General features: G+C 32.5%; 1 protein-coding gene across 1 annotated transcript in view; it reads left to right on the top strand.

Moving 5' to 3' along the window:
* The first annotated feature begins 1285 nt into the window (after nt 1-1285).
* The window catches only part of LOC143910987 (fasciclin-2-like), a 273650-nt gene continuing 252725 nt past the window's right edge, over nt 1286-22210 (top strand). The window contains exons 1-2 of the mRNA XM_077429654.1: nt 1286-1337; nt 4160-4661. Coding sequence (XP_077285780.1) covers nt 4568-4661 — 94 coding nt within the window. The 5' untranslated portion in view covers nt 1286-1337; nt 4160-4567. The remainder of the gene's footprint in view (nt 1338-4159; nt 4662-22210) is intronic.

The following is a 22210-nucleotide window of genomic DNA, read 5'->3' as shown; positions in this document are numbered from 1 at the left end:
TTGTTTTACCCGGCTTCGCTCAGTATTTGTAATATAAACAGCTTAAACATGGCGAATCTAATATTAAATATTAATTAATTTTTTTATTAAATTTATTGAATCGAAAAAAAATCGAATCGTCATCATAGAAACTTTGTTTTGTTTTCGATGTTCCCAACAAAAAATACTTACATACAAACATACTTACATAAAAAATCTCTTTCGAAATTATATGGATTATATAAATAATTATTTTAGGTTAATACTGTAATTTTGGAAAAACGAAGTACAAATAAAATTATAATTTGGAGGCATTCTCAAGTTCAAGTTCAATATTATCATATTGTATTTAAATGTAAAGTACAATGTCTGTCTGTCTTAAAGTTCTTGATGGTTAATTCAAGAGCGGTTAAATCGATTTCATTATAGTTCTCTTCATCTGTATTACGAATTATAGTTTTTGTTTTATTAATAATACGATAATTTGAATTCACTGCATGTTTGATTTATTAATTTCACTCCACTCACTTGACTTTTGGGTGACTTGTAATAATACGTAAGTTCATTGGTAAGATAATATATGTACAATGAAAGAAATTGAAAGAGCACTTATTAATAATATAATTATTCCATATTAAAACCCAATTATATGGAAAACGTATATTTGAAAGTACATATGTAAACACATATAGGGAGAAAACACACTGAATAGTACGGAACGTCGTGTCCTTGACTCGATGCTGTGGCAGTGGGTGGTCCCCAAACCAAATTCGGGTGTAGATGCACGTGCAGAGTGCATATGTTTTTTCAAATATGGAATTCACCGTTATCCATCACTGTCAAGCAAGGATAAAATATCACCGAAAACACTCCAGGGGATGATTTTTGGTGCTGCTTTTTTTTCGCATGTTTAAAAGTATCTTACAAAAAAAACACGGATCACGTACCACTCAGTGTGTTTTTGCCCATAGGTATATACATATGTACTCTATTGGTTAAAAGGTATTAATATTTATTATAAATTGAACAAAGGTATCCTTAAATACACTGTAAGAATATTATATAAAACATATGTATATATTTTTGCATCATATACTTATTTATTTATTTTTTTTTTTTTTACATATATTACACAAATGAAATTTTGATGGATCTGTTGAAAACTCATTTGATCTGTTTTTCTTTTATATAATATAATGTGCTTATATGCGGTCTTGGCCATTGACCGCAACGTCCGCGTTTAAATAGCTCGGTTTTATTTTGTTGTTATTGCGCGCGAGAAAGAATAGTTTTTGAATCTTGTGTCAGTTTAAATTCGAACGTGTCGGTGTTGCCACGCGCTCGCGCACCCACTCGAGGTTTAATTATAAATCACTCGACCAGTGTGTGTGTTACGCGTTTTCGCAAAAATCATTCTAAATATAAATCGCAATTATTGTAAAAGTCGTAAATAATTGTTATTCGGTTTCGTCGGCACGCATATCCCGATAATCACAAAGTGTAAATAATGCGAAAACTCGTTCGGCATCATCATGTTAAACAACGGATAATAAAAGCAAATAAAACACGGCACAATATTGTCAAACGGATTGATGAAACGGCCGTTCGATGAATTAATAAAATAAAAATAAAAATACCTCTTCGACGTGCGCCCGTGTGATATTAGCGAAAATTCGTTCGACATTAACGATGATTTATCGGAATTTATGTATTTCTGTGTTATGACGTACATATTGATTTTTTAAAACTCGCCACCAAGTTTATAAATGTTTCTACGTCGTGAAATGAAAAAAAAAAACAGTAAAATTATTCGATAGTGTTCTTGATCCGAGGTCTTTCTAAACAGCTCAATGTTTTATGTGTTTATTTACGCAACGGGTTTGAATAGCTTTTTTTTCGTTTTATTTTATTACTTTATAGAGATACTTAGTCGGTGTGTTAAAGTAGCAGTCTGGATGTAGTAAATTTAATCGATTCAACATAACAAAATAATTTTCTACGCTAGCACAGGCGTATAAAATTTTATTTGTGTAAGATCTCACATAAGGTTTATGATGTTAAAGATAGTGCTACTGAAAGAGCTTTTTCTCATATTAACATCGTAAACAATTGATTTTATGTTAAGTGAAGCAATAATCAAAGATCATTTTATGTGTGTACATTAGACATATGTAATTCTTTGAGTAAAAGTTTTTAAACAGATTGACTGATAAATTGATTTAAATTTACTTCTGTAATAGTTTATTATTTTTGTTTTACATGGAAATTAGTATTTCAAATGTCAAAATATGTACATACATACATATTATATTGTATAATGTACCTGAAGTTGCTCGAATATATGTACATATTATACAAAAGCACGTGGCCAAAGATTAAATAATTAAATGGGTAGTAGTCGATAATGACTAATATTGCTGTGAGCGATATGTTCCAGTAAATGCTTGCATTTAAATCTCATTTAACATTATAATGTGGGTTTAAAATGAAGTAGAACATACATATGTACATATATTTGAACATACATATGTATATTTAAAGCTCTGGATAGCACCAAACACTATTTTGCGTGTAAAATATTATATGGATGTTATACATACATACGTATGTATATGTACATACTTATGTACTTATAGTGTATTTGGACATTTTATCTGACTGAGAAATATCTTAAATAGTAGGATTTTTTCCAATAGTTTTTCTCCAGTTGAGTGTCTAAGGTTTGATGACCTAATAGAGTACACATGTACATGTTTTATGAAGACCCACATGATTAGACATAATGTGACTAATTTCGTTATTGGACAAGATATACATACATATATGCATGTACATATATGTACAGCGAACATATGTATGTATATTTGCTCTGTAGATTGTACATGTGTGTCGCCAGGAAGTTCACAGATAATCCGGACAAGATGTCGCCTCCTCATAGGCAATTTATTTCAATTTATGCATACAGTATGGCACGACTGGCACTTGTTTGTTTAAGTGGTTATATTTTGCGCTGCCTAATTGACTTGTTTGAGTCGCGGTGACTTTTTTGGGTGAAAACCACAAGCCAATCGTTCTTTATGTCAAAAGGACTTGCCGCCATCGCATCGTGATGAACAAATACGAATTCTTTGAATGCCAGAATCGATGGACTGATTCGTTTTCCAATAATTTTGAAGCAAAAGCAATTCACGGAATTAGGTAATTATATCGCATTTGAATGGTCGCCGAAACGACCCTCTTTTGATGTGAATTAAATTGACTATAGGACAATTTACTTACTTTTAATTCAAAAGGTATTATTATATTGAAGTAAGTCTTGCAATTTAACAAAAAGCAACAAATCTTGAATTTGTGATGGTATCTTATTAGTAGTGTTATATTTTTGTTTTCAAATATTTGTATACATACATACGAATGTTTGTTTCTGTAAAAGGCTGAAATTTATATATGTGCCCATGATTGTGAGTGGTCTAAGTCAGGAAAATTTTTTAAGTCGATTTTATTGTTTAATATCGGTTATATTGTAATATGTAATTGATTAAAAAAAAATTTTTTTCTTGACTTGGATCACTTTTGTAATTATGGGCACATATGTATGTATGTATGCTAGGTTTTGTCCGTTAATTCTAATATTTTTTACATTGAGGTGAAGTCTAAAAACGCCTGTAATCGCTTCCATTTCGGGCTTTTATTAAATTATGTATATCGGTAACTGGCAGAATTTGGCAATACGAATAGAAAATAGTATAATTTTTATATGCTGTTAGTTATGTTAAACAAGTAAAAAAATTTCAATAAGTTTTTCTCAATCCAATTGTTAGCCACACCCTTCAAATTTGAAATTTTCCTTGCCTTCGTTTAAATTCATATCGAACGCGTAATTATTCCACAACGATCGTTCAGGTGTGAAAAGGTTTAATTAAGCACTTTGCACCTGGCGCACAGTCTTTAATTAACGAGTAGCGTTCAAAAAACAAAAAGCGATATATCACAACAGCGCGAAAAGTCCGACAAGCTGAATTAACACCGTTTACATAATGTTGATTAAAAAAAGCATTAATAAATTGCAAAAATTAAATTCAAGTAGTGGTGGGCGAGCAACAGGCCCAGACCATATTGCGTATTCAAAATAAAGAAGAAAAAACAGCGCGGAAATGATCAAAAGATCTTTTATTTACAGCTTCAATGTTTCACCAGTCTCGTTTGAGAGGTAAAAAAAGACTAATAATAGTCTTTTAATAGGCAATTCCAGAGATAAGACAAACATTCACACGTTTGAGCCATTCACACGCACTTTTAATAATGATTGTGTATACATAGTGATACTACTAGTGATATAGTGGTGAAATTGTGCGTCGGTAGTGTAAAGGAAATAGAGGTGGAATGGGGGAGGGGTGTATTTAAAATTTTCAACACGTCGTCAAAGCTCGATTAAATTGCTCAGTTAATTATAAACTGCTGCTCCTGTGTAACCCGTAAACAACCATAAAGCAAAATATGTGTGTTGCGTGTAAATAAACCAATTTTTCGTAAAAAAAAGTCGCAGTAAAATCCAGAAGCTTCGAGGGCCATCTGCTTTGGATACTTTATGATGGCTGTGGCGGATGGAGTTACGGGGTTAACGCACCACCGTATATTAGGAATTGTGGTCTTGCTGATTGCTGTCAACCCAGCTTTAACAGGTATAATTATTAATTTTTCAATTCATATTGATTAGTTGATTTGAGACAGTACAATTGCGATGTAATTAATCAAATAGGTTGTAAGCGTTTTGAATATTGATTATATCTATAAAAATGTATTTAATATACATATAACAAGACAAGGCTATAAAAATTCTCTCATAAGCTTGTGGATTTACGGGGTTCACAAGTGAGTATCATGATATATGTATGTACTACCCTAATGTTTTATTGGAAATATAAACATTAGGTTCTATGTACATATGTATATCATGAGGAATCCGTAAACAATAAAATAAAATTTTTAAATAATATATAATATTTGCACTGACGCCAGCCTATTAAGTTTGTGAAAATCGTATTATTTTATCTATAATATTTTCGAAAGATTTTTTTTTAAATTGAACCTCTGACGCACTAATATTGGCATTTAAGGTACTAGCGACAAAGTTTCAGATTATTTTTCGTACCTTAGCAATGTGAAAAAACATCCAATATGAGATTTTTTAACGTAAAATTATTCCATTTATATGATGAGGTGAATTGAAAAAATAAACTAATAAAACTGAGCTTAAATAAAAAAAAACATTTGAAAATTGGAAAAAAATTTCAATTTTCACAAACTTGAATAGGCTAGTCTAGGCAGTGAAAAATTATAATTTGGAATTTTTATTTTACTTTTTACGAATTTACCATGACACAGAACATCTTTTTCAACTAGAGGTTATGAAATTCCAGAATTCGCCATTTTCGATGTACCTTAATAAACAAACATCTTACATTCAAATTTTTATTTATTCTTTATAATGTAAATATCATCTACATACATATAATTCATTAAGAAATTAATTACCTAAAGCTTGGATGATAAATTTAGTTGGTCGTTTTTGCTACCCAAATTCTGTATTTTGAAATAACATATACTCGATATCAAAATGTAACTTGCAAGTTGCAACGAATGCGTCATTTAATGATGAAATTGTTTTGTTCTATATTTTTTTTGGCTTCTATCAATTAAAAAATATTCCTAACAATCAGTACAGGTACGATGATATATTTTGTAAAAATACTGTAAATTTATAAACAGGATCGTCGCTAATTGGCAAAACGCCTCGAGCCGATCTCATCTGTCAGCGCTCGTTTAGCACGGCCTGAAAAATTTGTATCAAACTTATATTTACGAATAAACCCACAAACTGATTTATAAATTTAAAGCGCGGCCGTAAATTTATCTTGCAATCGCAAACTTGAAAAACTCAAATGTGAATAGCCCGACAAAGTTGTTGTACATATGTATGTATGTATGTATGTAACACGGTGCAATGCATGCTCGTACGGATTACTTTGAATTGTCAAATGAACAGCTGTACGGTGTACTTTTGCCATGCACTCCGTCGTGCAAAACAACGAAACCGATCCGGCATCTACCCTATCTGCGGAGCAAGCAAATTGAGTCCTAATATTGCAGTCAGGTGAGTTCGATATAATTTATATGAAGCGCTAATTCGCCCGCTTCCGTATCGACTTCCGGTTCGCAGAAACCGACGCGACGGATGAAGACGAACTTCCGCCACGCACGCTATGGGGGTGACGTTTCGAGGGTTAAATTCTAATTTCGGTCTCCAATTTCACAGAGGATATTAAATTCGGTGCAAATTATCGCGTAGATTTACGCGTCTGACTTGTGATTAATTATTTACACGCTTGATGCCATTAATTTTGTATTGTTTAATTCCAATTGTAAACACGGGAAATTAACGCGTTGAACTGACAATTAACACCGTTGACAGTTTTGCCAAATTTTTCTATAATTATTATAATGAGTATGTTAATTTTTCATACATGTACTGTGGAAATTGGTCTCTATTTAGTCATTGTAGTATTTTTCGATTCGATTCTATTCGACAGTTCGATATCCTTCATATATTAATAAACGAGTTAATTTTTTATAATTATATATTTGTCAATTTTTTTCTCGAAAATGATTTATTTTTTATTTAAGTTAATTTAAGCGATTACGCACACTTAACACAATTTACCTTCCATAGAGATGTTTATTTACACCCCGCGAGAATGCACAAATAGTGTTAGAATCTCTGATGCATTCAGACAGGAAGATATACATTTTCATACCCCCGTGGAAAACACCTTTCATTTTTTGCTATTTTTACTATAGGAACTTATAATTAAATTATTTTTATGTGAAGTATTATAACTATGAACATCACAACTTATTTTTATATGGTTATAAAATACTGGTGATAGCTTATTATTTAATTTCAATATATACAAAACACAACATACTTATTAGACTAACGAATTTTTGCGAATCTTTTCAAATTACACAATTAAAGAATAATAAAACTTATGTATTATCGCAGAACGCATAAAAGTCGTTGAATTTAATTATTTTATTCTGTCATGAGACATGTTTTCTTACTACATACATATTTGTGAAAATAGCGGTCGCCAATAGCAAATAATTTGATTCCCTTTGATGTTTTTATTTGGAACCATATTGAAGGAAAAGTCTATGCCAATGATCGACAGTCAGTTCATGCCGAAAAAGATTTGCATGTTTGTGAAAATGTAATTAAAAACTTTAGGAAAATGATAGTTTGTAAGAAGCTTGAACGACGTGCACAACGATTGTGTGTGGAATAGCACATCACCCATTAGGATGATGTGCTATTCCACACACAATCTACGAACAAATATATGTATATAAATATAGATATAAACATATTCATATTCATAAAGGCAAATCTTACACTTCTTACTGAAACATTTTATTTATTTATAAATATAGCATTTATTATCTTTTTATATTTGTTCAAGTTATCCTCTTGCAATACAGGCATTGAATAATGCCGCTAGTTGGTATGAAAATACTATGGAAATAATAATAAACGTATTAAGACAAATAATTAAATACAATACGTATGCAGGTATTTGTACTCTTATTTGTAGTTACTGTTTTTCACGTCTCTAGAAAAAAATCGGTTAGAAAATGGAAATGCGCTGTGCCGTATATAAATAAAGGGGAGCAGTCTTTAGGACTTCATTTAAATTAATAAAGCTTAAGGAATTATCTTCATTTCTCTGCGAGATATCTCACTGTGGCGCCATTAAGCGCATTTTGCAAACTGCTTTCGTCGAATGCACTTGCACAAAGTCTATCCGCCGCTTTTGCACCGTGAGAATGTTTCCATTTACATAATATATAATATCTATAAAAATAATGGTGACATTAAAAGAAGTATGCATGCTAAATTCGGGACTCGAGCTCTCAAAGTCGATAAGTAATATTATTAAAATTTAATATAATTGTAAGCCATGCTACTTTGTGAGGATAAGTTTTATTAAAAAATATGCCGTTTTATTTTTATTACACCTACAGCTACAGCTACTCTCGTGGATGTCCTTAATTCGCCTCTTATTTCAGGCGTCCGTCCTTCTGTCTTATATATAAGAATATAATTTTTCTTACTTCTGCACGAGTCACCACCGGCTTCCCGTGCAAAAGAAAAACGTTTAAGGGTGTTGGAAACCAAGGGGGTGGCCAACCGAGGGGGCGGTGGGTGAAAGTGTAACCGGGTATGAATGGGGAAAAACCTCGTCGGGTCTTTTACATTTCTCTTCATACGTATATATCTCTATGTATTTATATTATTTTTTTTATCTGGACCCGACGAATGGAATGAATTAAATTTGTATGCAAATTTTTCTCTGGGAGAGCGCCTCCTTCTTTGGCACATCCATCCAGGAGTGCCGTGAGGAAATGATCAAAGCAACCCCAGCGAAAGAGGAAGCCTTGTGAAAGTAATTTCAATATATCGGCAAGTCGCAGCTCCTTAAAAACGAAAAAGAAAAAAACATAAAGGACCACCCTCCTTTTAAATTTTTGTACCCGGGAAAAAATTAAAATATGATACTCGTTTAAATGAACTACATCGTGCCATATACATATATATATATGTACATGTATGCATGTTTTTACGTACAAAAATACGTGCGATTTGACCCAAAATAATAATATCGGATGATTCGAAAAGTTTCCTTTTTATTTACAAAAAGTTGTTTTTATACTTTAAAAACGTTTAGTTCAGAAGTAATGTACATATATATGTACCTTTATATACGTATGTGGATAGTCTGGAAAGCCTATAGGAAGTACTGCAACTTTATCACATTTTCCACTTCTTATATTTAATCATCAGTGGGACAATTCTATTTATAACAGAGACGGACTTAAGTTAATAATAACAGCTTAAGAAGTAGTCTGGTCACTTTTGAATTTCATAGAGCATATAAATATGTATGTATGTATGTACGATGTAAAGATTTTCTATTTGGATGGATGAAACCTCATTCATAGGTATCAGTGTAAATGAAATGAGATTTAAGTACTTATGTACATATGTATATACTACATATAGCCAGTGGTGTAGTGCTAAATAAAAAAGAACCAGGGCCGTGTTTAATTTTTATGACCCCCACCCCCTCTGTTTTCATCACTTAAAAAATATGTATCCTAATATTGGTAGTTCAAATTCTTAAATAATAGTAATCGTAAGGCGAAGTAATAAGGGTATGTAAAAACACCCACGTCCCACATTCACCGCTGTGTGATTTCGCCCTATTAGTTCAAGTAATGTTTTCTTTCGAAATTTTGGTTGTTTTTTGATAAAATAAAGCCCATAAATTTCATCAAAAAGTTTTGAATATACTCAGATTACATTTCGGTTGTGGTCACCAAATATTAGAACGAGAGTCTGCTCACATAATTTGGCATACAAACAAGAAATATTATTTATTTATTTGATAATAAATGGGGAGAGCAGCAAAACCAATAGACCCATGGGGTTTGACTTAATATAAATAATAAAATATACATAACAATAATTAGAAAAAATAAAAAAAAATACGAAATAATAGAAAATATCAAAAGATAAAAGAGAATCTGGGATGTTAAAAAAATAAAAAGAAAACAAATATATAGAAAATATATTGGAAAAGAAGAATTACGCAAATCTTCAAGTATAAGAAAGATCCCTGGCTTGTTTTTAAAAATATTAAGGTTATTAGAATTTACTACACTGTTGAGAAGACTATTCCAAACTTTAACCACTCTGTTGAAAAGAAGGAATTTCTGATCAATTGAGTCTGAGAGTGTGACCTCTACGATGAGTATTTATTATTTTAAAGACTTCGATTAAGTCGCCTCTTATTCTTCTTGTCTCAAGTTTTATTAATATTAGCCAAAATATTTTTTAATTTTACTCAACAATTTTCATAATATTCAAAGTGCCAGGGCGGCGACATGCCCTGACCTGTCCCGACTACATATATATTTGTATATATATAAATATATATATATATATATATAATATATATATATATATATATATATATATATATATATATATATATATATATATATATATATATATATATATATATGTAAATATATATATATATATATATATATATATATATATATATATATATATATATATGTAATATATATATATATATATATATATATATATATATATATATATATATATATATATATATATATATATATATATATATATATATATATATATATATATATATATATATATATATATATATATATATATATATATATATATATATATATATATATATATATATATATATGTAAATATATATATATATATATATATATATATATATATATATATATATATATATATATATATGTAAATATATATATATATATATATATATATATATATATATATATATATATATATATATATATATATATATATATATATATATATATATATATATATATATATATATATATATATATATATATATATATATATATATATATATATATATATATATATATATATATCATCATCATCATTTACAGCCATTCGCCATCCACTGCTGGATGAAGGCCTCTCCAACACGCTTCCACTCGTCTCTGTTTTGCGCAACACTCATCCATCTCACCCCGCACATTTTCCTAATTTCGTCCACCCATCTTCCCTGCGGTCTTCCTTTTACTCTTTTGCATTCTCTCGGATACCATTCAAGCACTGCTTTTGTCCACCTTTCGTCCATTCTTCTAGCCACGTGGCCCACCCATTGCCATTTCAATCTCTTTACTTTATCCACTATGTCCACTACCCTTGTCATGCTTCTCACCCACGTGTTCCGCTTCCTGTCTTTCCTCGTTATACCAATCATACATCGTTCCATACTTCTATATTCGTACTTGAGTGCATTGGATTTTGTGTATCATCTTGGCGTTCAGTGTCCAAGTTTCACATCCATACGTCAACACTGGCAAAACGCCAGAGCAGGCAGAGTGGCATTTTTCTTCAGGCAGAGTGGCATTTTTGATTTAAAAGCAGCATTCATCCGCCCAAATGCACTCCATCCTAATTTCATACGTCTCTTTATCTCTTCATCTTTACTACCAGACATCTCAATTATTTGACCTAAATATAAATAATTATTTATTACTTCTACTGGTTTATTATCTAATGGGATGCTATCAGGCATGCAATAACTATTGAGTATTAGTTTAGTCTTATCTACGTTAATTTTTAATCCTACTTTTCTACTTTCCCTGTCCAGCTGTGTTAGTCTGATAAGTAGGTCAGCTGAATCACGAGCTACTAAAACTATATCGTCTGCGAACCGAAGGTGACTCAAAAAGCGACCATTGATGCTTACTCCGGCTGTATCCCAATCCAATTTCCTGAAAACTCCCTCAAGCACCGCATTGAATAACTTGGGCGAGATTGTATCTCCTTGTCTTACTCCTTTTCCTATGCTAAATCTATCTGTACCTGAAAAAATTTTAACCGAAGCTGTGGCATTCTTATATATTGCAGCTAACAGTCCCACATAGGGTTCCGGCACTCCCTGTGTTTTTAGAGCGTTAAGTACTGCATTATGACTAACTGTATCGAAGGCTTTCTCATAATCGACGAAACCTAGGCACAATGGCCGTTGATATTCGTTGGCGCGCTCGATTAGTTCGCCAACTACTTGGAGGTGGTCCATTGTGCTGAAATTTGCCCTAAACCCTGCCTGCTCTATAGGTTGGTTCTCGTCGAGGATATTTTTCAGCCTTTCTGTAATAACCTTCGTGAAGAGCTTGTAGACCGCTGAAAGTAGACTAATGGGTCGGTAGTTCTTGATATCGCTTTTGTCGCCTTTTTTGTGTATTAAAATGATAGTTGCGTTATTCCATCCTTCTGGTATAGCTTGGTTCTGGATGCATTTGCTGAAAAGCCTAGCTAAGATATTAATTAGGGGGGGGCCGCCACATTTTAGTAAGTCAATGGGAATATTATCTTCCCCTGGGGTTTTACCGTTCTTTGCAGTTTTTAGCGCGGCCTCTACTTCGCTAGGCAATACTGCAGGAACCCTTTGGCCGTGTGTCGATTCCAGAGCGGGGAATTGGCCGTTGTCGTTCTCGTATAGTTTTGCATAGAACGTGTAAACTCTGTCTATGATTTCTTCTCTATTCCTAATTATTACTCCGCTCTCTGATCTGATTGCGATCATTTGGTTTTTGCCTAAGAAAAGATCCTGTTTGCACTTTTTCAGGCTACGGTTATTCTTAATGGTATTTTCTATTAGCTTGCTGTTAAAATCCCTGACATCCCTGACTATTCTCTTTTTAATTTCCTTATTTACTAGATTGTATTCTTGCTTATTATTATCCCTATCTAAATTCCTTTTATGCTTAATTAGGTTTTTTGTTTCCGCTATATATATATATATATATATATATATATATATATATATATATATATATATATATATATATATATATATATATATATATATATATATATATATGCATATAGCAGATTAAATAGTGATATATAAATCTATTCATTTTTCTATGAAAAGACGCATATCAACAGACGCATTTACAATTTAAAATTAGTGGAAAATATGAAAGATATGTAATATTATTGGTATTTTGAAATCATCCAAACTTTTTCGGTCACCTAATACTACGTCCATGTTCATTGAGGTGTGTGTTTTCGAAGGTATTCTTGAAGTTCATCGCTGTACGGTTTACTTCGATGTAATGACATTCGTTCAAACGCAAAGACGCTAATGGACCGAACGTATAAACAAAGGGTTCATTCGTCTTTGCAAATTTTATACAAGGACTACGATGGCATTCGAAATGGCACTGAAAAAGAAATCTGAAGCGTGTGCTGAATTTTTTGCGCTTTTGAATGTATCGGTGACACAATGCGTAAACATCAATGATGTACGTTCGAGGCTATTGGCTGCACGCCGAAATTCGCAGTAAAATGAGTCGAATCGGTTGACATGACAGGGACGTTTATAAAATCTGACATTGCCTGCACACATACATACGTATGTAGTCATCGTTAAAATAGCAATTTTGCCAAAAATCGTTGCTATTATATGTGATTCATTTCGTTCCATTTCGTTCCATCTTGGTTTATTTATTTGCCGTAAACTAACATAAAAGTGCACCGTAGTATGAAATGTCAACTGACTTTATATATTTGTTTTTGTGGTAATTTGATGTGTTTGCTGAAAACTATGAACGACGTTGAGTGCAAAATCAAGGCTCACGCTATCTGATACGAGCTAATGATGCCTTCACAACACTGAAAGTTACTAGACTGGAAACGGTCGACCCGAATGGGAATTTTAAAGACAAAGCGATGGCTGAATCTGCGCAATTTTTTTGAAACAATGTTATTTCAAAGAATATATTTCTCTCGATGAAAGCTCTTTTGTAAATATATGCGAATCAATTGTACGTGACTGCTCTCGAGTGCAACGTATCGGCATGTTTATTGCGTTTTATTGGATCGCATCAGTTAATCTGAATATTTTAAGTAAATATAGCAGTTCTTTTCAAAATTGAATATTCTATAGCTACTTAAACTACATATGTATAATAGGATACTTACCCATTCATAGAATATATTTTGGAAAAAAGTCTATACGTGTTCTTCGCCATCTGTTTTGTACGAATTAAAAAGCGAACGCAGTAACATAATTAAAAATGAAAAATGAAGAACATATCCTATTTTCTTATCAAAGTTTGAAATTTAAAAATAAAACTAGCGGGAGAGCACTAAATGTCTGTGTAGTCGACGTTGACACGCGAAATCGCTCGCAACGACAGACAGCAGCACCGGAAAAACTCAACGTTTTTTTCTTTTTGCTTCAAATTTTTTTCTCAAACGATTATAAACGAGTCTATCGAAAGATACAGTCAGTAGTTGCCTGCAATTTTCAGTCGATGAAGTTGTTAAAGAGCTTCGTGGAAATTTTTGAAAAGTTTGAAATGTCGACGAGCTGCTAAATATGAACATGTAGCGTGTCGGTAATTATGACCACTCGCCTGCAGGTGACGTGTGAGACTCGTTAATTATGACGTGGATGAACGTCACTACATATACTGGCAAGAACTGTCGTGTCTGACTAGGTAGTTAGGCTTAAAACTTATTTTGGATAATGTTTCAAAGTCGAATTAAATTATAGTCAACTATTTCTGAACCGTTTACTGGGTGAAAAACCCTTTATAGAATTTACATGGAAGATTTAAACAAGCATATAGGGAAAGTTAATTCTCCTCTCTTATGTAATCATAAATATTTGAAAATACAGTATAATACAATAATTTTTTTTTTAATTTAATTTATTTTGAATGTTAATACGTAATAATGAGTAGATTTTTAGCATAGTTTGATCAGTGGAACTTTTTCAATAGATACGTATGTTCTGTTATTTATTTAATTACAAACATGCAAAAATTTTAGATCCGGGTTTTCAATGCACAAGATGTATGTATGTATGTACAATAATAGAATTGATAGTTCATATTATCCGTGTTTTTCATTTATCCAGTCCCGTACTCCCAATCATTAGCCCGGATAATCGACAATACACTGTACATATCTACATATGTATATACATTGAAAATTGAAAAGTTAAGGAATTTGATTTTTTGGATTCTATCCTCTGTCTAATGTTTTTGATTTAATTTTTGATACCAATCCATTTATAAATATAAAAACTTATGTCAAATGATTCATTCATTCAAGTAATATGCTGAATTTCATACGTCTTTCACGAGTTACGGGGCGAATGCTAATCGTCCGTTTTAAATTAAAAATACTATGGCATGTATCTAATTTGGCTCCCTGCAAACTCGTGCCCAGATTTCCGGTGGTGAATTGGAGGAAGTGTCAGTCGCGTGGCGGCCTTGAATAGTGTGCATAATTCTCGGAATTTTTCGTCAACAGGACGAAAAGTGTTGGCAGTGGTTTCTACGTGGAAGTCGTAAAGTTAATATCTCTGCGAGAGAGAGCAACAACCCTCTCGGTAAAAATAGTGGATCGTGGGCGCCAAAAGTGTCAGCGGGGCCCCAAAAGTTGGCGCCATTCCTGAATCCGTTCCTGGTGTTGTAACGGTACCGAATGAAGGAACATTGCACGTCCATGTCCAATGTTAGCATTTTGGTTCATAAGAGGCCATTTAAGCCAATCAAACACTTACCGAAGTAGGCTAAGGAAGTTATAGAGCTAGGACATTGTTATTGACGATTGCATGTTGAAGATGTTAAAATTACAGGATGTTTCAAACGAAAATGTCGACACCTTTATACTATGTATGTACATACATATATCTCTAAATTAACTAATTAAAGAATGTTATAATATTTCATGAATATGAAATCAAGATATTAAAAATTCTAATAAACGTATAAGAATTTCTTCAACTTCCGTTGCATTTTCAAGAATGAAATACACATTGAATCATTCGACTCCAAATAGACTGCAAATTTTCGCTGTTTATTTAGAGGGAATACGACTGTTTGTTTTTACTCTTCAAAGTCAGAATGCAAAATTATCCCCACATGAATGGAATTGTTTGTACACGATCGTAATATTTTCCGCAACAAATGAACATAATGAGTTTATGGAGTGCATTGACGTTCTAAAGTCGACTGTGAATTCCGGTTTCGTTCTCGTTGAGGATTCCAACCGGGGATTTCTATGGAATTTCCACTCGTTTCATAATTGAACCAAAGCTTCGAAGATTTTAAAAAGCTTTCCTTCTCGGCGACCCCGAGCAATAAGGACAAAACCGCAGTACCGGGAGAATGAGCAGCTGCAATGCCTCACCTTCCCTAGGAAAAATTCCCCGAACGTTTTGAAAATATGACAAATGTTCAAATTCATGACGTGATATACAATGTTTAATATTTTCAGGTAAAAATACCTCATATCTGGAGGTGACAAACACACTCACGTGTTCAACATATGTTGATGTTTTTGTATTGTACAACTAACGTGAAACTATGCGACCGGGATAAAGTCAACGTTGATTTATATAGTTGGGTGTATGTGAAATTTTTCAGACTTGTGTGTGCGCGCTAAATTGCCTTTTCTTCGTTAAAATTTTCCGCTTGAGAAAAACTTTTTCAATTTAAAATAATCTGTACTATAATAAATTAAAATAGTTTCGCGGGTCGCGCGAATTACGGGGACGGGTCATACTTCTCTATTTTATTGTGTGTACACTTACTCGAAAAAAATCGTTATTTTATGTACATATTTATATAATGTACCATTATATTTAATTGCTATTTGTGTACATGTTAGAATATTATCGTTCTGTTCATTTTTGTTTGATCAATTAATAGCCAATCAACTGTGAAAAAATTGTTCAATAGTAAGCTAATCCCAACCATAAATGATGGGATACTGAGTTTTAATTGGAAATAATTCATCTTTGATCATTTTATTACGGAAAACAAATTGTTTCCATGCAGAGGTTTTAAATTAAAATCAATGACGAGAATTTTAAGTCAATAAAATTTAATTCATGTTAATTTTAATGGCTTAAGTTAATTGATAGTTTATTAATCATTTTCATAACATTAGACAGTAATTAGAGAATTACTTATGTTGCAAACTGAAACAACTTGTAGTTGAATAATGATATATATATATATATATATATATATATATATATATATATATATATATATATATATATATATATATATATATATATATGTATATATATACATATATACATATGTATGTACATATATTAAAAAGTATATTTTGGAAATTTGGTGTTTTTGAATATTCTTTTTACCGGTCCAATGAATTTAATGTATGTATTTGTCAAACAAATTTTTATAAGTACATACATACATACATATGTACATATGTTTGCACATATATGTTTGATTGTCTATTGAATTTTATTGCGAATTGGCCGTTACTTGAAAAAGTAGGTCAAATCTCATTTATGGGTCATTCTTTGAATTTATATGATTTTTATCGTGTAAATTCGCTTCACTTTCCGTACATACACACATATATATCACGGCGAGAACGTAAACGCATTCGAGAGAGTCACATTACATAAAGGATTTTCCTATTTTTCGCGCGAGTGTAACGACCCCATTTCGCATAAATGGGAAAAATGTAAGAAGTCACATTTTTCCCATTAACATGTCATAAAACACGCTCGTCTCGGCGATATTAAAATCCGCGTCGTCGCAAACGACGTGAAAGTCGTCGATTCTTTCCGAGAGCATTGGGGAGTGATGGACGCTCACCCACTGGCCGAACCCCCCCTCCCCTCCATGTAACTCAATATAACAGAAATAACCGTAAATTGTAGTCGGGTATTATCTCAACCGGTTGTGTGAGGCTGTAGTGTGATTTTATGGCCGCATTTAGGGAGGGAAGCCTTCCCGGCCCGGCGGCAGCGGAAACGGAAACGTTACTTTATTGTCGTGAGTTATGGTGAAGTGCGAAGGACGCGTGCCACAAAAGAAAATGAACCAAACAAAGGACGTACGAAGATGATAATGGGGGTGGTAGCCGTGTACCGAACGGAAACATTCTTACCTATTAAATTGTAGCCAAAATGCATCTGAATTATACAGAGAGTTGCGTGCGTCATGGGAAATGTGGGTAGTGAAATTCTCCCTTGAATGTAACAATAGTTCGTTCTATTCCATTTCCGGTGATTATCATACATACATTTTACTTTAATTTGATCGTTTAAGTTGTTAAATTTGTTTGGATTATTTATTCAAATAATCCAAACAAATGTCTATGTTTATCGATTTTATTTCGAAAAATTATTTTGATTAAATATGATCTATCTACCCTTGTCATGTACAGAAATTTGGTAAGGCATCAAATTTTTGAATAAACTGTAAAATAAAATATTAAAATAGATGTAGGATGCATTTTTGAACATTCCATCGTAGCAGCCTAGTGTGTATTGTGTACTTCAGAGCGTGTATGGGTTATTTGCCCTTTGGTAGACCAAACGTAAAGACGTATAATAAAAGATCCGGATACGTGTGCATCATTTAGAATCCTACATATTTGAGTACATAATGTACTTATATGGAAGTTTGATTTTTAACAAAATAATATTAAATAAATTAAACAAATCAAGAGAACTATAGACATATGTATTACTGCTTACTAAATCTTTTTTTTATACTTACAAGCATATTATGTATATAAATATAAAGTTTTGAATGTTTACAGCTCTTGTTAATCGAGAAAATTTTAGTCTTCAAGGTTTGGTATTGAAATGATCATTTATTTTAATTATATTCCATACATACACTTCACGTAGGCATATGTATCTGAAAAATTCGGTTGAGCAGGTTATATTACATATGTTGGATACATTTACGAAGAAAATTTTCAATACGCCTCTCTTTATTGTGCGTATCGTAATATAAAATATGCATAAACATATATATTATTTTAAAGTTTCACAAATACAAAGATTCCATCGCCAAAAGGTCGGCTATATTTGAATGGACTGTCATATATATATATATATATATATATATATATATATATATATATATATATATATATATATATATATATATATATGTATGTATGTATATATGTATATGTATATATTTATTTTTTTTATTTCAAATTTCAGCGATCCCACTTCTGACACCAATGTATGTAAACACACATGATGTTGTCAGAAGTGGGATCGCTGAAATTTGAAATTATCTGAAAACTCACCAATAACTTACATTCACAAAAAAAAACCTCATGTAACTTTACATTATAGTCAGATTAAAACTCACATTTGAAACGTACCCAGTCTAAAAATTGACAAAGAAAAGTCTCTGGCTCCAAGCTGGGCATTGTCTTCGCGACAAATTGTCGTTGCCGTGTGTATTCTCTCTCTGGCACGCGCCACAGTTTGAGAACGCGATCTCGTTCCAAGGCAGTGTTTATTACTGTTTCTTTCCGTGCGACTTCACTGTGGTAGGCCGCGCTGAGGAGTCCTCCATTGTGGCCGTGGCTGTAATAGCACAATGCACACAATAACTCCTCTCCACCTCTTGAACCCCTTGAGCGCCGGCCTCTAATTTATGCGCCATTACCATATTTACACAAAGGGGCGACGCGAAACCGATTACGGCACGGATATCAAGAGTGAGACACTTGTTTCAATAGACGTGCATCCCCCACGTAAGCATACAACCACCGAGTGCCACATTGTTATGGACATCTCGTACTTCGACTCAACATCAGGAACGTCACTATTTACGGTATTGTTTGCTCTGTGAATGAAAACGTAAATGAAAATATAAAAGTAGTAGAAAATATATAAACATAATAAAATATATTAAATTTAGGTTTGAATCGATATAATATGTCATTTATTTATAAATAAGTTGATGGGGAATTTTGCGATTTGGAATTAGATTGGGGTACGTTTGACGGAAGCCATTGAGTGCAGTTGCATTTGTCACTGCATCAGACACTCGCATATCTATACTTCCCATTCGGTCTAATTAAGCTCGACGAGGCAAAGCAGTGCCAATACTCGCTGAAAGGTGGTACAATTCACCCATCCATCCAACAGGATTTCCAAAACTTCATCGAAAATTTGGGTAGATAATGCATTTCGAGGTTTAATCTATTAATTCATTATAAGAAAAAAATTTCATTTCATAAAATTTGAATGGCAAACACGATATATGTATGTTAATAGTATATATACAGTTAATAGTATATATACAGTAAGAACCTTGAATATATTCTGACTTCTGGTTTGATCGATTGACGAAATTTTAATCTCGCTTTCACGTTTGTACGATGCTTCTGGATACAATGTTTGAGAGGGAAAATCTGATGTGATTTTCAGATTTCCCTCTTTTCTCAGAATAGGCTGAATGCGGTATCGAAAGGAAAGTATTCTCACTTCCGGTTCATCCATTTTGATCGATGGATTTCTTGGACCATTTACTATTATATCTATAGAAATGTTTTTTTTTTCTGGGTATAAAGTATATACATAGAATATGTAAGGTGAACGTTAAATAATGAGATATATTTTATTTGAAATAAAACCACATTCACAATATAATAAATACATACTTACCTTTGTATATGTCCGTTACATCTTCTTGTGTGTTAACTTTGTTGCTCATTATTTTATGTGGTTTTCTTTATAATTACTAAAATAGTATTTTTTTTCTAAAAGCCTAGATATTATGTTTTTAGTTTATTAGTGAAATGTCGAAATACTTTTAAAATTAGAAATAAACAAATATTTGAAATTTTTACCAAATTTTGGATGAGCCAAAATTAAGTTGAAAATGAGAGATAAGTATTTGGTATTATTGTAAGCATATACATATGTATGTGTAAGCCATTATGTTAAGCATAAGAGTACGCTTTCTTCATAGAGTTTTTCATAACATTTTTTATGGTAAGAACACACTTAAAAGTGCGTCGAGGTGAACTCCAGCTGTGATAGGCGCATCTTCATGTCATTATTATGTCATAAGATCTTATAATTTTGACTTGTTTCTACTACATTTCTTCAAATATGGGAATTACTTTTATCAATCACTGTCAAACTTATGTCACTGAAAACACTCTAGGGGGTGACTTTTGGGAAGGATTTTGACGGTACAGACTAGGCATACCGGCGTTTTTTTGTGCCGCGTTCTACTCTGTGTGTCTACCTTTAATATTTTCTGTCAAGTCATTAAACATTTGCCAAAGTTTCTGTTATATATTATATGTGCTTTAAAGAATTGTACTCGTTTGTAATTAGTCACCAATACGTGATGCGTAACATTATTTCCGGTTGATCGAACTTTTTGATACGACTCGGTGCGCTCGTTAGGCATCTCATAATCAAATAAAGCGAGTCTCAAATTACGTTAGGATTTTTCAGAACGTGAAAGGTGAAAATTGAAATCAGTTACAAATTGGATGAATAAAATTAATCCAGATCGTCAAATTTCAACTCAGTGAAGAGGCTTTGACATAATTCAAAATCGTACCAATTAAATCATGCCGAGTCGCCCTCAATTAGTTTGACGGGCCGTCGCCGAAAGTTTGACAGGCGCCGTCTGACGTGGCAGTCTTTTGATCTCGTTCGGGATTCACATGATCATCGCAAACCCCCGACATATGGTCAACAATGACCGAATGAACCACGAGGGATGGAGGAGAGGTCGCATGTGCGGAGTCAGCGTCGTTTTTGCCAGCGCATGTTTGTGGTCTCGTAAGCGATCATTCGACTGATGAATCGTCGAATTTCGACGAAACCCACTACTGCGCTCATATTCGGGGCTTTTAATTAAATCGTGACGGATTGCCAATGGCGAGCTTTTGTCCCGACAGCTTTTGGCCAATTTCGAAAGCTCGATGTGTGTATGTGTGTGTGTTGTATGTGAAATTCGTATATAGTCGCAAAATGACGGTTGGATATTCGAAATAAAAAATCATGCCGACTTTGTAACATCGAACGCGTGTTTATATGCCTGTTTTTTTTTTAGATATTATACGTAGATACATACATATGTATGTAGATATGTATTTATGTATATGTATGTATGTATGTATATGTCATTTTGAGCATATCACTTCAATTTCAGTGAATTCAAAATTTTGACATGTAAATTATTATTTAAATTTGTTAATTTAAAAGTTCTTTTATAATATATCAATGAAAATAAACAAAAAAAAATTAAAATTTTAGAGACTCGTATAACATCCTGTTTTGCTTATTTGAAATCAGTTATCGAATAATTATTACTAGAGGTCGGACTGGAAGCGTGCCGTTCTTTGTTTATTGTTCGTTGTGCATTGTTCATTTTTATGATGAACCTTTGTTAAAGGTTCGCCGAACCTTTTTTTATTGCACTCTGGCTTTGTGAATAGACCCAAAATGCCGTGATTCCTGGAAAAAGCACGCTCTCTATCCGCCCTTTAGTTATTACTACTGACAAGTTTTTCAAAATATTCTATTGATGTTCCAGACGAAATAGAAAAGTTTTATTTGAAAGAAAAAAATGCATATGATGAACTGGTGCCACATCAAAGGATTGACCAAGGCCAGGGATTGAACTCATGACCCCCCCAGATGATAGCATTATACCCTAACACTGAGTTATATTGTTAGTTATATTGAACCTCACAAGTTTT

Source organism: Arctopsyche grandis, chromosome 4 (genome assembly GCF_051622035.1).
Source record: "Arctopsyche grandis isolate Sample6627 chromosome 4, ASM5162203v2, whole genome shotgun sequence".
Taxonomy (NCBI): domain Eukaryota; kingdom Metazoa; phylum Arthropoda; class Insecta; order Trichoptera; family Hydropsychidae; genus Arctopsyche; species Arctopsyche grandis.
Note: the sequence above shows the minus strand (reverse complement) of the source record. Positions and strands in the feature narration are given on the sequence as shown.